Source organism: Hylobates moloch, unplaced genomic scaffold (assembly GCF_009828535.3).
Source record: "Hylobates moloch isolate HMO894 unplaced genomic scaffold, HMol_V3 SCAFFOLD_16, whole genome shotgun sequence".
Lineage (NCBI taxonomy): Eukaryota > Metazoa > Chordata > Mammalia > Primates > Hylobatidae > Hylobates > Hylobates moloch.
In genome coordinates, this window is record NW_026652291.1 from 46,215,885 (window position 1) to 46,232,350 (window position 16,466).

Genomic DNA, 16,466 nt, shown 5'->3' on the forward strand with positions numbered 1-16,466 from the left:
TGGACAACTGCAGAGCTCCCCAAAGGGGCTCATTCCTGTGTAATGTATGGCACCAAGAAACACAATGTGTTTTCTCAAAGCACGTTGACTGTTTACAGAGAGGGACTGAGCTGTGCATGTTCCCAAGAGGAGTAAGGAGCTGGAAGAGAGGCCGGGAATGTGATTCCAATGAATCTCCCTCCTCATGAAAAAGGGAATAAAACTTCCTCCCAGACAAAATGTACTGCTTGAGCAGCACTCCCATAGCACTTGATCACTGATAAGATTGCACATTTAGTTGCCTGTCTTTTCTGTTAGACCTTCAGCTCCACAACATCATCAAGGACAGGACCATGTGTCTTTCGCTCACCAGTTACCTCAGGATTAGCAGACACAGGCTCTTAACATGCACACATCAAAATAAACCATCAGTCGATTAATGACTCATTCTTCTGTTCATTCCAAGGGAAATCGTCTATTGCTAATATAAAAAAGTTACTTGAATAAAGACGATTTATAGAGTTGTCATGCTTAGGACTCTTTGGATAGGTTGGTTGAGATAATTTAAGACTTTTAAAAACCTGTAGAAAAGAATATTACTGAATCTTTTTTCAATAGGTGAGTGTTATTCATATTGGTTATATTTCTTTATTTTGACTGAGGCAGAGAGCACAGAGGAAGACTAGGAGAGGGGAGGAGGTAGAGGTGAGAGGGAGAGGAAAAAGTAAAAAAGAATTGATTCTCAAAAGGTATAAAATATATGGTTAGCAGAGATTAAACAGACTCTTAACTTAGGTTTTATTTGTAAATATCCCAAATAACTTAAAAATTGTTAGCAGGGAGACTATTTCTATTTGACAACTCACACACACACAATTCCCGAGTTATTTTGTCCTCAGTTCTTCAGGAGCTATAGAACAGCTTTAAAAGCAGTTGTCTTATGAGTTGGTAGGGGGTGAATAAGAACAAGTGTTGGCAAAGATATGGAGAAACTGGAACCCTCATACATTCCTGGTGGAGATGTAAAATGGTGCAGTCACTTTGAAACAGTCTGAAAGTTTCTCAAAAGTTCAACACAGTGTTACCATATGACCCAGTTAATTCCGCTCCTACATATATACTCGCAAGAATTAAAACATGTATCGATGCAAAACTTACATATGGATATTTATAGCAGCTTTATTCACAGGAGCCAAAAACTGGCAACAGCCCAAATGTCCATCAATGATGAATGGATAAAATGATGAATGGATAAAAAATGTAGCAGGGGTCGGGCGCGGTGGCTCACGCCTGTCATCCCAGCACTTTGGGAGGCTGAGGTGGGTGGATCACAGGGTCAGGAGTTCAAGACCAGCCTGACCAACATGGCAAAACCTCGTCTCTAAAAAAAAAAATACAAAAATAGCTGGGCACATTGGTGCGTGCTTGTAGTCCCAGCTACTCGGGAGGCTGAGGCAAAATAATCGCTTGAACCTGGGAAGCGGAGGTTGCAGTGAGCCGAGATCGCACCACTGCACTCCAGCCTGGGTAACAGAATGAGACTCTGTCTCAAAAAAAAAAAAAAAAAAAAAAAAAAAAAAGGGTATATCCACATAATGGAATATTATTAGGCAAGAAAAAGGAATGAAGTACTGGTACATGCTCTAAGGATGAACCTTGAAAACACTCTGTGAAGTCAAAGAAGCCAGTCACAGAGGACCACATATTGTATACTTCCATTTATATGAGCTATCCAGAGTAGCCAAATTCTCAGAGACACAAAGAAGATTATTGTTTGTTAGGGGATGTTGGGGTTAGGCATGAATGAGGAGTGATGGTTTATGGATTTGGAGGTTACATGCTAGGGTGATTGCTAAAAGTGATTTTGGTAATGGTTGCACGATTCTATTAATATACTAAAAGCCACTGAATTGCACACTTTACATAGGTGAATTATATATGAATTATTTCTCAATAAAGCTGTTTTTGTTTTTTGTTTTTTTAAGTTAAGCAGGATGAGACTAGAAAGACAATGCTAAGTCCTGAGGTAGGACTAATTCCGATTCCCCTGCCTACAGCAGGGAGCCTACTAGAGAACAAGGTGCTCCATGCCGCCCACCTTCTTTAAAGATTCACATGGCTGACCTCCTATTGAGGCTTGCTTTATTAATGAGGTGATACAGTTGCAGTAATCAATTCTGAAAGAAATCTACTTGGTATCACTTTTAAAAACATCACATGAGTGACTCATCAGATGAGGCAAAGGAAACTAGCTTACAACAACCAGCTCTGATGAGATGCTTTCTAACAGATACAGAGGTAAGATGGTCTGCAAGTTAGGATCCACAGTGGCCCGCTCACACCAGGGCAGATTTACTTTCAAGAAAAGGAAAAACTGAAATATTTGCTTAGAGTGTTGTGTCTAGAAGACACTAGAATTATCTCTCATCCCTCTTGCAGTATTAGTCTGTGGGGTGTAAATCATCTATTAGGTGCCAGACTTTTTAAAGTTTATCTTCTTTCACCTCTACACCAACCCTATCAGCAAGATGGTATTACCTCCATTTTATAGGTAAGGAAACAACTAAAATTCAAACAGAAATAATCTTAAAGGGAGATTTCCTAGGCTACAGAGCTGGCATTTGGGAAAAGTATTTGACTCCAGAGACCAGGCACTGTCCACCACCACATGTGGCCTCCCTCTGCTGTACCAGACCAGAGGCAGAATTGCTTCAGCTACTACTCAAGAGAACCTGGGGCAGAGGCTTGCAGCAGCTTTGAGCCTACCTCTCTTGGCCAGGCCACCCCTGACAATTGGATAGATTTGTGGTCTTAGTCCTTGAAGTCAAGAGTAGACAAAAATTCATCCTTCACTTACCAGGACAGATACAAACCTCAAGATAATTTGTTTTCCAATGGTTTCAGCTTAAAGTTCTGGTTTGGCATTGGCTTTCTCACAACTAGCAGCTGTAGGCAATTTTCACACAGAATAGAGACATCAATAAGGCAGAGAGAGTAGAATTTTCTCCCTTATGGATACAGAACAATGAGCTGTCTTCAAGATGTCCATGAAGCTGCCACCACACGGGCTCCTCGTTCTCATTTTGGGAGACTGACAGAATATGACTGAAAGGACTGTAGATGTGGAATGCTTTGAGGGTGCCCGCTCTGCCTACCAGCTCTACCACCACTGAGGGCAGTCATTAGCTATCAGCAACACCTATGTCCTTTGGTTGACTTTTTTTTTCCTTTTTTCATCCAAACACCAACTTGAACCAGAGACTTTCAGTTTTAAAACATTTTAAGTGGGAAACCCTGCCTGTCAATGCATCATTATTGCCCTTCTTGATTGCTGTCTTGGGAGATGATTCACTGCCCCTCCCTAGAAGAGGACTATGTGTCATCTGCCTGCCCTATGACCTCAGGCTTGGCCACATGACTTGTGGTACCAGTCTCTACAGAAGAATGATGCCTCTTACATGCAAACTCAGGTGTGGCCATGTGATCTGCACTGGCCAATGAAATGTGGGCACAAGTGACACCTGTTATTTCCAAGCATAAGCTTAGAGCCTATGAGTGGTTTGCCGGGTTTGCCTTTCCTCCTCCACCCTGCCTGGGTATTGGACAGAAGACAGGAAGGAACAGAACTACAGCAGACCCACAGTAGACACACAGCACAGCAAGCAATAAGCCTCCGCTGTTGTAACCACTGGGGTTTTGCTATCACAGCATAACCTAGTTTAAGATGACTGAGACAGTCATTAACATGGATCCCCCCAACTTTTCTTCTCACCTTCAATTCCTGCTGACAGCTCACTTCCTCCATAAAGTCTTCCCTAACCACCTTCCTCATCTCCTTGACCCACACTGCACAACACATATTACACACACAGGTAATTTGTGATTATTCTTTTGGTGCCATTATACCTTCTTCATAATGGATCTCCTTCTACTACTGTCAGATCTTTGGGGGGCAGGTTCTGGATTTCTATTTCAAACTTCCTTGTTAACACCTGCAACAGAGTTCTTCATGCAGTGGAGATTAGAGAAGGAAGAGATTCCTTAAACACTGAAAATATTCAAGATCATAAAGTGTAAGTACACTGGTAGGAGTCATCTTTCCATTTTCCCGACCAACTCTGGTTGGTAATAGGCCCATCGCTCCACGCAGGAGACCAGAAATCAAACATCAGCTTCATAACCTCTCTCATATTGGCTTATCTTTCTGCTTTATAAATGAATTCTGGTCTATAAGAGTTGGAGTGACATGGTCAGTTCAGATATTACCCAAGGAGAACACTAACGCAGCCTACAGTATGTCCTTGACCAAAGAATCATGCAAAATGAATAGTATTCTCTAGTGTCTGCTGAACAATATAAATGGTCCGTTTAGAACTAACTCCATTACAAATGAGATCATGTCCTTTACAGGAACATGGATGGAGCTGGAAGCCGTTATCCTCAGCAAACTAATGCACGAACAGAAAACCAAACACCACGTGTTCTCACCAATAAGTGGGAGCCGAATGATGAGAACACATGGACACATGGCGGGGAGAAACAGACACTGGGGCATGTGGCAGGAGGCAGGGGGATGGTGGAGTGGGGACAGTATCAGGAAGAACAGCTAATGGATGCCGGGCTTAATACCTAGGTGATGGGATGGATGATCTGTGCAGCAAACCACCATGGCACACGTTCACTTATGTAACAAACCTGCACATCCTGCATATGTACCCAAGAACTTAAAATAAAAGTTGAAGAAAAAAAAAATTAGAACTAATTCCATTACAAAATGCCAGTGGTGATCAAGGCAGGATACAGTATTCATGTAACATTTATTAAGCATGTTTAAAGGCCAGGCAGTAGGCCACTCCCACTGTGTACTGTTCTCACTGAAACATTATATCAAACCTAGAAGAAGATGTTTTTTTCCTTCAGAAAACAGGAACAGAAAAATAACATGATTTTTTACAATTATGAAGATAAAGTCAAAGCAGTGATTTGAACAAAAGTCTTCCTAATTCCTATGCTAACACCCCTTTAAACTATGCCATAATATCTTCTGAAATACAGAATAGAAACACCACTTGATGCTTGAAAAGCTAAGCTGAAGAATGTACTTACATCTCTTGATGAATGGGTCCTGCACTAGATGCATCCTTCATTTCAGTATACTTGATTCTAAAATATGATAGTATCTATAAAAAGATTCCCACAGAAGTTATTATTCTAATCCTATCATTAGGCTAAATAATGATGCTGTACTGAAGTAATAATGTCTTTCACCAAAGGATCAATGACACGATGGGAAGTATGACTAATTTTTAAAAAATACATTAATACTGTACATTCGGTGTGGGGGTAGGGGAGCATTAGGGAATCCCGATAGGTGTGAAGTAAATGAAGGAATTATTTAGCATAATGTATAGACTAAGGATTGGGATGGAGACAAATTAGGAAGGGCAACTTAAGATGCAGTACTGTCACATATTTGAAGAACTGAAGGTCTAAATCCCTCCACCCACTTAAAGCACCAGCAAAGCACTTGGATGTAGTAATACTACCCTCTTCTAACTCTTCCTTCTCCACAGGTTTAGTGCTGACAGTGAGGGTGCAGATATAAAGGTGAATGGGGGCCATTTCACTGAAAAGGAAGAGTCCATGTCAAACCAAACCAACTCATTCACATCCTCTCCTCTTCTCCTTCCCTGGCTCCCCACCAATGCCAGGATAGAAAACTGGGACTCACCACCAGTTCACTGAACATGACATCCAGCTCCTCCACAGGGGGCATGGGCAATGCTGGCTCCATGGTCTGAAGGGCAAAGTTGCTATCGTTTCGCAGCCGATACGTGATTTCTGGGTGATCATTATTTCGGAAACAGCAAAAGATGAATGAAATACCTCGTCCACCTCTCTTTCTTGGGGCCATAGCTGAATTCTGTTCTATTTCTTGACGTGACTAAACTCTGCAAAAAGAGGATATGACATGGTTAAGAGTACAGGAACAGACAAAATGATTTTTAAAAGGCCAGACCAACTCAAGAAACAGCTCCGTGTGCTGAAGGCATTGTGTGCGCCCTGCAGGACACAGAGAGAACAACACCGAGTGGGTTTGGAGTCCACTTGGAAAGAGAACACACACCCTTCTATTCATTTGTTGACTGTTTCCTGCAATAACTGCTGAGCAAACAGGACAACTCCAGCCACTCTCCCGACAACATACACTCTAATTACACTGAGCTACTGTCTGTTCTTTGTACATCACATTCCCTTTCCTGCCGACCTAGTTTGTTCTTGTTACTCTTCTTGGAAGAGTGACCTTCTCTTCCTTGCCCCCTAGGAGATCTCTTCCTTATCTTTTAAAGTCTGATTCCAGACTGATTTAAAAGTCTCTTCCCTAAACAGAATGACATATATGCTATGACATATATATCCACTTTAGCATGATCACATTCTAAGCTCTTTATGAGTGTGTCTTCCTGTTAGACTGTGGTAACTGAAGTGAGGGGAAGCGGCTGTGCATCAAGTATTTTGTGGGCCTAGTGCCCTGCACAATCCCAGGAAGAGAGAAGGCACTCCATAAATGTTCACTGTATTAACTAATTTAAATTTACAATAAAGCCAGGACTTGAGCTAGATGGGCCAGAGATTTTCAAACTGAAAAGAGAAAATGAATTCGCCAGTAAGGAAAGGAAATGGTTAAATTACACACACACACACACACACACACACACACACATACACACACACACACACACACTCTCTCTCTCTCTCTCTCTCATCTAATAGAATATTATGCACTCATTTAAAAGAACCAAGGCATTTGCATATGTAGATATGGGAAAATGTTGAAAATGCTACAGGAGTACATGATTTGAAGAATGTATGTATTTATAAATATATGAAAGAAACTATTAATAGCAGTAATCCTCAAAATAAAAACAGAGGGTTGGAGAAGTATTCATTTTCACCCTTTTGAATCCACATTTTCACCACAAAAATATGTTTTTAATGATGATAGAGGGTATGTGTTACAACTGTATATATTGCCTTGGAAAGATTTCCAGTTGATACTGTCTATTGAAAAAACCAAGTCAAAGAAGAACAATAGGTATAGCATGATGCCATTGTGTCTTTTTAAAAACGTCATACAAAAAGCCATACATGTAAATTTATTTCCACCAAATGGTCCAGAAGGATAGACAGCAAATCCCTAATTCCTCTCGTCTGAGAGTGGAATAAGATTAGAAAAAGGCAAGAAAAAGAATGTTCTTTTCATGCTTTTTTAAGAATACTGGACACATTTAGATGTATAACTGTTATAAGTCTTCAATGTTTAAAAAGAGATGAGGTTAAAAGAAAAAAGAAGGTGGGATGAGAATTGGTCCTTCAAGAGATGGAAGGGCAGGGGAGGAGAAACATATCTTGGTCAGGGAAGGTGGTAGAACAATGCTGTGAATGCATTATTTATACACTTAAATATAAAAGTATACACATAGAAGAAAGACTAGGGTCAAGTTTGTCAACATTTAACAAATGTGGACAGTGAGAAAATAGATGCCTTCTTTGAACTTTTTTTTTGTTCTTAAGTTTTAAAAGTAAACCCCAATCCATCGACTTATGGCATCTTCCAAATCAGATAATCCAACTCCAAAATCTGTAGCCAATTTCTTGATTTTGTAATTAACAATACTACATAAATAAGTAAAAGCCCTCATAAACAACTATAATTTCCGGAGACTTCCATAGTCTAGTCCTCAGCTGACTTGAAGGCCAAGTGGTCTCTACAGTCAGGAACTGGGAGGTTCTGTGACGGGAAGGGAGGGAAAGGTTAAAAGCAGGGTGTCAATCACGGAGTCCACAATGATGCTCCAACTGGCTCCTAAATAAAGACTAAGCCAAACATCCAACATCCTGTTCTGTTGAAGCATATGTCTCCCGGCCTAGGGTGTACTTGTGCAAGGTCATACTGAGACATATGTCATAATTGGGATTCCTTTGGCAAATGTGCATTAATACCCACTATGCACCAGGAATGACAGTAGTCGCCTAAGCATATGGAAATGAACAGGTCACTCACCAGAAGCTCATAATCTAGTGAGAGACAGTAGTTCACCAGATAGTTATAATAAAGGTAATATGCCGGTAAGTGCCATGTAAACTGAGCAGGAATTACCTAAGAGTCTGGGGGTGGTCCCTGATGGATGAGTGGAGTTTTGACAGAATATGGAAAACAGGGTCTTTAGGCAGAGGGAACAGTACAAGCAAAGGCATGAGGTAGGAAGGGGCATGAAGGGTACAGGGAATGAGTGGTATAGTATAGACTGTGCTGTATATACCACCATCCTCTCAGAGCAGAGCCCTGGCTCTCATCTCCCTGCTGAAAAATCTGCCAATGGTTCCCCAATACCATTCTAAATGGCTTTCAGTGGATTTCAGCTCAACTTTTCTGTCTTTTCTACTTCCTCAAAAATATCCTACACTTTACTCAACAGGCCATTTTCCATGCCCCATAAACATCTTGCACTCCTCTCACCTTCCACCCAAGTAGACTACTCACTCCTTCTCGCTCTTGCCTTTGTCTAGCAACATCCTCCCACCCTGAAAGTACCAATCCTGAGAGTACACTCACTGCTACTGATAGCTGAAATTCAGTTCTACATTTCTGAAGGGCAATTTATCAAAGTCTTAAAATGGTCACACATTTTGACCTAGTATTTCTACTTCTGAAAATGTATGCTTAGGAAATATTCAGAGATATTATCAAAAATGTTTTCACAGAAATTTCCAAAGCATTATCTGCAAGAGCAAATAAGGGCACAGAATAAGTGCTTGTAATGAAGGACTATACATAAAAGGTAAATAAATTATGGTACAACTAGATAACAGACTACCAAGCAGCCCTTTGTAAAATAATATTTAATGACATGCAAACACATAAAGAATAAACAATACAGTGTCCCATTTTTGTGAAAAAAAATTTATATATATGAGCAGGATAAAAGGACAAAATAAATATAACAAAATGCAGGCAGCAGTTAGTTCTGTGACAAATGTAGAGATTACCTTGTTTGTTTTAACAAACAAAAAGACTCTTCTGCACTTCCTAAGTTGGCATATTGAAGACATACTATTTTCACAATTAATAAAGTGAGATTTTAAAAACCCATTGATATGATTATCTGCTTATATTGGAGAGGGAAATGAGTATGAGTATGCAAAAATGTTCCTATCAAAAATATCCAGGTTAGGTTAACCTACAAACCAGCTTTTCAAACTATCTGTGGTAAAGGACTAGTTGTTTTCATCCAATCTGTTATAAACTGAAAGATCTCAGCAATGTCAAATTGCTATAAAAGTTTAAATGCTTAATTTCAATTTTTGTTGTTGTTTTTTTTTTGAGACGGAGTCTCACTCTGTCGCCCAGGCTAGAGTGCAAAGGCGCGATCTCGGCTCACTGCAAGCTCCGCCTCGCGGGTTCACGCCATTCTCCTGCCTCAGCCTCCCCAGTAGCTGGGACTACAGATGCCCGCCACCACGTCCAGCTAAGTTTTTGTATTTTTAGTAGAGATGGGGTTTCACCATGTTAGCCAGGATGGTCTCGATCTCCTGACCTCGTGATCTGCCTGCCTTGGCCTCCCAAAGTGCTGGGATTACAGGTGTGAGCCACCACGCCCGGCCTAATCTCAATTCTTGTACCCAACACAGGTAGGCAGCAGCAGCGCTGATGTACATTAGGACATGGGAGTCATTACTTATCTTATTAAAATATAACTGTTAATATTTGTCTCCAGTATGTGTCCTCAGGGCAGGGACCACATCGCACTCAGAAGCCAGGCCAGCGTCCCAAATCTTATCCGTGGTAAACTGAAGAGAGATCATTCTGGGACTACCAACAAGGTCTGTATGACTGTGGGAGATGGGGATGTGTTCCCCAGGAAGACAGGGCAGGAAGGCAGTGTTCAGGCTACCGGGAAATGAGGGCAAGAAAATAAAGTAGGCTAAAATAGGCAAGGACCAGCTCATGGAGAGTCCTACGGCCCACATTCAGCCTTCAAAGCTCATTTCCAGCTTTCTCTTTCAGGCAGTCTTGCTAATCTGCCTAACTAGATATGGTCTGGGCTCTCTTAGCATTTTGTGACCTCCATCATGTACAGCCAACAGTTAACTGTAAATCGAGGTCTAGGTCTTTATTCCCTCATTGAAGAATCGGGAGGAAAAGTGACATGGCACATGTCATTTAGTGTTTTGCACATAGAGGTACAATCAAAGTATTTACGGAATAAATAAACATAGCAATAGTTTTCCTTTTGCATGTTACAAGTTTCACGTAAACCCAAGTTATATTACATTCTGGCTGTACTGAGGAGGGGCGAGAAGTCGGGGGTAATGTTAAGATCTAAAAATCAGTCCAAAGCATTTTTCAGGTCTTAAAAAGAAAATCCCAACAGTTCTATAAACAAAAGAATATGAAGTTCTTGGCTAGTTTCGAAGATGGGTAATAAGACACAGAGTCTACTATATTTAAGAACCTAATTGAAATCCTTTCAATACGTACCAAAATATTGCCTTTGACAGGTAATTTGTATGTGAAAGCCTCAGTGAAACCCAAAGGCCAAGTTTTTATGCTGGCTCCTCCACGGATCCCCAAATACAAGGTCCTTTATTAAACCCATCCCTAAACTCTAGATGATGGCATGTGTTGGAGATTTCCAACAGGCATCCATTTTTTCCCCATATGTGGAGCTCCGCTATTCAGAGCCTAGTCTTTTAGATACAGACCAAAACAGGAAACAAAAGGAATCATTCTGCAGGACCCCTCAGAAGCACCTGCCCACCTTAACTTCCCTAGCACTTCACTGACTAGTGATCCCAACAACTGCCCAGTATATATTATTTAATACGCATATTCGCACCCATCATTTCATTTCATCATCCCCATTTCACAGGTAAGACTTAAGAGGAGACCCATCACTTCATTTCATCATCTCTATTTCATAGGTGAGACTTAAGATGGAAGGAGGTGGGCCATCAGGAAGACAGAAGTTTGAGGGGCCACACACTGGAGAGGTCTCTGCACTGGCCCTTAACAACTTGATTTTCCAGCCCCCATCTCCCAATACCCTGAATGCTGCCCATGCCCATACACACTTGATTTGCTGGTAAAAGTAGAGATGTTTATGCAGAGAAGCCCATACATCATGAAAGTAACAACAGCTGCCCTAGCCCATCATATCCATCCATTTCATCATTAAGTCAAATGTTTATCAAGTAAAAATTATGAGCCAAATATTCCAAACACTGTGCTGGGCACTAAGGGAAGAGGGATGAAAATGAGAAAAGATGCCTGTGTGCTTTGGGGAAGGCAGGAAAAAAATCAAGAAAACTAAAACATTATTCCTGAAGTTGGCTCATGTTACAGGGGATGCAAGGAAGAAAGTGAAGGGCAATGGTGGTAGTGGTGGGAGGGCAGCTCCTTCAGATAGTATGATCAGGGACCGCCTCTCCTGACCACAGGCATTTAAGCTGAGACCTGATGGATAAAATGGGACCAGCCCTGCAAAGTGTTGGGGAAGAGGATTCCAGGTTAAGGGAGGTGTGTTTGAAGACCAGGGCGGGTGGGGAGCCGGCATGTTTGAGTCACTAGGGAAGACCAATGTGGCTGAAGCCTAATGAGCCATGGTAGATGCTGAGTCGCAGGGGGCTAGGAAGGAAGAGGCTGAAGATGGCCCTGCCAGAGGAATTACGTGCTGGAAGGAGGTCTCTGCCCTGACCCTTGCCAACTTTATTTTCCAGCCCACATCTCCCAATACCCTAAACATGCCTCATACGCAGGCACGTGCGTGCACTCATCAGACCTCGGCAATGGTCGCACTTTTCAGCCCACATGTCTACAGTGTCCTCAGCCTGCAGTGTCTTCCTTATCTGGCTCTCTTCCACTCACCATTCAAGTTTCTGCTCAAATACTGCTGCTTTGTAGGCCCTCAGTTTCCGAGGACAGTTACACATTTCTTTCTACACCTCTAGCATGATATACATACTTGAGTGCCCTTTTTTTTTTTTTTTTTTAATGTCCATTTCCCCCACTAGACTACGAGATCCTGAAGGCAGGGATGAAGTTTTAGTCAATCCCTGGCACGTAGTATATTCTCAACAAATGTTTGTTGAATGCAAAAGTATAAATGCCTAAGTGAACAGATGGTCTCACCTCTGAATGTCAGAGATACATGACTGGGTGTTCTTCCCATAGTTGTCTGCAGATCTGTTTTCAAACCCACCAAGACATTTGAAGCCAATCAGATCATCAAGTTCTCCTTAGGCACTTGTCAAGCTTTCTGATGCTGACAGAAGCCTCATAAATGAATTCCATCCTTGGGAAATTTGCAGCTTTCCAGCTTCCCAAGAGCGAGGAGTTTCTGGCCAAACTAGCTGGTGGGTGGTTTTTCAACTCATTCCCAAGTAAGTGCCATTGAGAAGAGACTCGCTGATAAAATCTTTTAGACATTTCCCCAATATCTTATATTCAGTCAACATTTTGCCCAACAAAATATTCACTTACTCAGCCATCATGATCTGAACTTCCTCAATACACCCACAGAGTGTTAGGTACTGGAGACACAGACGAAGAAAACTCAAAATGCCATTTGGGGAGATCATAGTCTAGTGCAGACATACAGCAGGGAGGGGAGTTGGTCCTTTTCCTGTCCGACGAAGAAGGAATGCATAGCTTCTGAAACTAGGGACCTAGGTTTCCACATCGGTCTCTTTTTAATCAGATCAGCCTGAGGAAGAGGACTAATTCCACCATGACAGCTGGGCCCTGAACCAGAGCACATCTTCTAATCTCAGCTTCTGGCACTGTTGCAGAGGAAGAAGTCACTTATGGGACATCCAAACTGCAATCCATCTATAACATTACAGATGACTATTGCTATGCTGTGCACAAGGAAACAATTAAAAAAGCTTCTTAAGATTCTGGAGCAGGTGCATTTTCCTTAGCAAAGAGTAAGAAATTCAATCCATCTGTGGCCTAGCTAGAAGTCAGAGTCATTTGTACTGCTCTTCAACAAAACAAGCAAGACTCTCAATGTAGCAACAGTCAAAAACTGAGGCCAAATTTTAGGGAATGTGGATGATGATAATTATGATGATAAAACATGGGAGAACAACCTACAGTCCACAAGAAAACCCTCCCTAACACTTTCCTTTTGATAATGCCAAGTCACAATATATGTGATATGTAAAGTTTGTTTTCCACAAAGCAAGGCACAATCAGTATTTAATACATGAGTGAAATGTTAAGGTTGTCATAAACAAATCAGATTTTCGCTGATACGCAGACCGTTTTAATTGGTTCGTCAGGACTTCTGCCACACATTTATAAGATGACTGTCCAGACTGAGGAATCCAATTGCCAAGGTCTTCCTCTAGCTGGAGGGGTTTAGGGGAAATGGCAGTCAAGATATGCTGGAGGAAGGGAGGGAGGGACAATGAGTTCCTGAGAGCCACCAACTTGTTTAGAAGTTGCAAGAGTTTTTACATCCACTTGCAAAGTGCAGTGGGGACCATAATTGTTCTTTCCCACTTCTATTATATGAATCAAGATAGACAGCATTTGACATTGAATTTTCCTAAGAATTATAATCTCAACACTAAAATATAGTCATTGTTCTGGTACTATAAATGGTCTCTGGAATTTCTGAAACAATAGAATTCATGTCACAACCATAAAAAGAAGGACAAGAAAACAGAGTTATGCAATAAGAGCAACTTTAAAGAGAAAAGGTTGGGGGACCCTCCACTTTAGTTGCCACACCCATGTTTTCAGAACTGCAGTTTACCTCACATTTTGCAATTTTCCAGAGGGCCCTGATGTGTAATTTGCATTGCAACAACACAATAATGTTAACCCAAATTGTCTTATCAAGAAAAATGTGAAAGGAAAAAAACTGCTTTGCTTCTCTCCTTGGCCATCCCTCTCCTCTCTCACATTCCTCATGTCTGGTTTCATTTCCCAAATACACCAGATGCCAAATACTATCTGGAGCTTAAAAAAAAAAAAAAATCACGGGATATAGTCTAAAGCTTATAGGAGAAACATCTGAAAGGGAATTGTGTGTTCCCCGCAGGATTCAACATCCTCTCCATCAGGAAACGGAAAGGGCGTTTCTCAGTCAGTGCATCCAGTGAAGGGACAGCCCTGCCCATACACTTGGTCCCAAAAAGATGTTCTAATAGGGCACTTCTAGGAGTAGCTCCTACTTCACCCAGCAGTCGGTCCTCTCGACCCAGTAACTTTTCTGAGGCAAGAGGAAAACAATGAGAGCATCTATGCACAGGGAAATCAATATGCAAATGTCCAAAAAAGCCATTAGCACCCTGAAAACACTTTCTACTTCTGTCTGCTTTCTCTGCCTCAGCATAGGCAGGGGACACAGAGTGGAAGCCAGAACTACCCACTTCCCTCCCCACTTTCTCCCTAGATAAGGGAGAAGGGCACCCAGGTGAAGTCTGTGCACACCCTCAGGCCAAACCAGGCGTCAACCAGCACGTAATTAACAGTCTTTCTCCAAGCCCTGCCAGTAACACTATGCCCAACCCCGCATGTAAGAAGCAAAGAAGAGGCCCTCCAAGTTTTGATCCTAAAAAGCTGGCAACAACTGTTCTGTGTCACATAATACCATAACCATGGGTTTAGGGTATAAATCCCTAAAGCCAATATAACAAGGTTCTCAAGTTAGGAAGTTTGTGCTGTTCACGTGACAGAAACCAGAGTCTGGAAGCCAAGACATCTCGTCTAGATCATGTGGGAGAGGAGCCAAACCCAAAGTGTCCTTGGAGCACCCGAAGACATCACAGCTCACAGAGAGCTGTGCCCTCCCCCTGCTGACCTGTTGCTAGTCTGTGAGTTAAGTCAATAAACAAATGTAAGCTGAAGTCAAAAGAAATGCAAATAATTTTCTCCCTCTGGGTTCCAATCTGCCTCTAAGGGATCCACTCAGATACTGTACAAAGACAAATTTAAATTGTGGAGGCTACAAAAACATAAAACATTACAACTCCACAGCCAGCTTTGTCACATCAAAGTGCTCTCTCTCATCTAAGAGGCCAAGTTTTGTATTATATTAGCAAATTTTATATTTATATTTATTAGCATTTTTAACTTCCTCACAATTGAAATAATGCAGGCGAATTTTGAGAGATGCGAAGTTGAATAGATATATACTTAATTTCAACAATTATGTTTACCATATCTTGAAGCAAAGTTTACTATGGATTAAAGAAGATACTGGAGGTACTCTGGGCTGAGGGCTCACGGTCACACTAAGTCCCTCTCCCTGGTGAGGCCTAGACAGGGTCCCCTGGGGAAGTGAGTACTGCTCCCAGTTCTCACAGCCCCAAGCCAGATGCTGTTCAATATTGTTCCTTCTCAAATATCATAACTGTATTTTATCATGGAGGCATTTTATTGCCAAGGAGGTATAATTTTTATTTCTACACAGGCTTCTGTGGAGAAAAATGGCTCTTGGCATACTTGGTAAATGACAGTTTGCTGAACTGAAAATAAAGAAATAAAATTTTGCACAGAGGTCTTTATATGTTCATGTTTATACTGAAAGCAAATTTTAAAACTCACTAATTACCTTCCTCTTTTTATGTTCTCCTACTTTTATGCCAAGATTAATACAATTTCAACAGGAGAAAATGAAACATCACAAAGAACAAAGATTCTTGGTTAAAATTAGCCTCACTCTCTGGTAACAATTAAGAAACCTCCATCTTTCTCACGCAGATGCCTGTGCTTTCCAGTTAGGGAAAAACTGATAGACACAATATCACATAGCCGCAGAATTGCAACACAAGTTCAAATAACAGCTCCACCACTTCTTTCTTGGAATGACTTTAGGAAAGACACTTACATCCTCTGAAACTCAGTTTTATCATCTGTAAAAATAAAGTTGTACATATTTTTGCCTCCCCTCTGCTGTAAGAAAGTGAATTAAGATGGTTTGCAATGAAAACACAATGAGACCAAAATTTCAACACAGAATGAAACACAGAAAGTCAAGGTGGGAGAAACCCAGGGGGCTGTACATGAAAAAAATCTAAGACTAGGAAAGCTAGAGCACAACACTTTGGTGTGAGCTTCCAAGCAGCCTATGCAAAAAAAGAAAATGGATGGATCATGTAGCTGTTACCCACTAATTAAAAGAAACATGCCAATTCGTGTTTCATGCCAAGGGGAAGATTCCTTCTTAGCCCAGGGAGAAACTGTTCACAGGCATAGTCTAAAGGCTAAATGAGATGCTCTGTCTCCTCACACCATCTAGCACCCCAAAGTACTCAAGAAATGTTTGATGGCTTTTGAGTGGACACTATAAAGGGAAGTGGGGACTACATTAAAAAGTTGGGGGTGAGGATTTATTTGTTAACTACTGTTTGGTGGAAATATGTTAACCAGATTCCTTTCTCTGACATTCCTGTGTGTATCAGCAGAGTAA

At 41.3% G+C, this 16,466-nt stretch overlaps 1 protein-coding gene across 3 annotated transcripts in view; it reads right to left on the reverse strand.

Annotated features, from left to right (window-relative positions):
- DAAM1 (dishevelled associated activator of morphogenesis 1) overlaps positions 1-16,466 on the reverse strand; it is a 183,998-nt gene that overhangs the window by 103,014 nt on the left and 64,518 nt on the right. For all 3 annotated transcript variants that reach the window (XM_032179537.2, XM_032179535.2, XM_058429851.1), the window contains exon 2: positions 5,711-5,930. In XM_032179537.2, coding sequence (XP_032035428.1) covers positions 5,711-5,893 — 183 coding nt within the window. In that variant the 5' untranslated portion in view covers positions 5,894-5,930. The remainder of the gene's footprint in view (positions 1-5,710; positions 5,931-16,466) is intronic.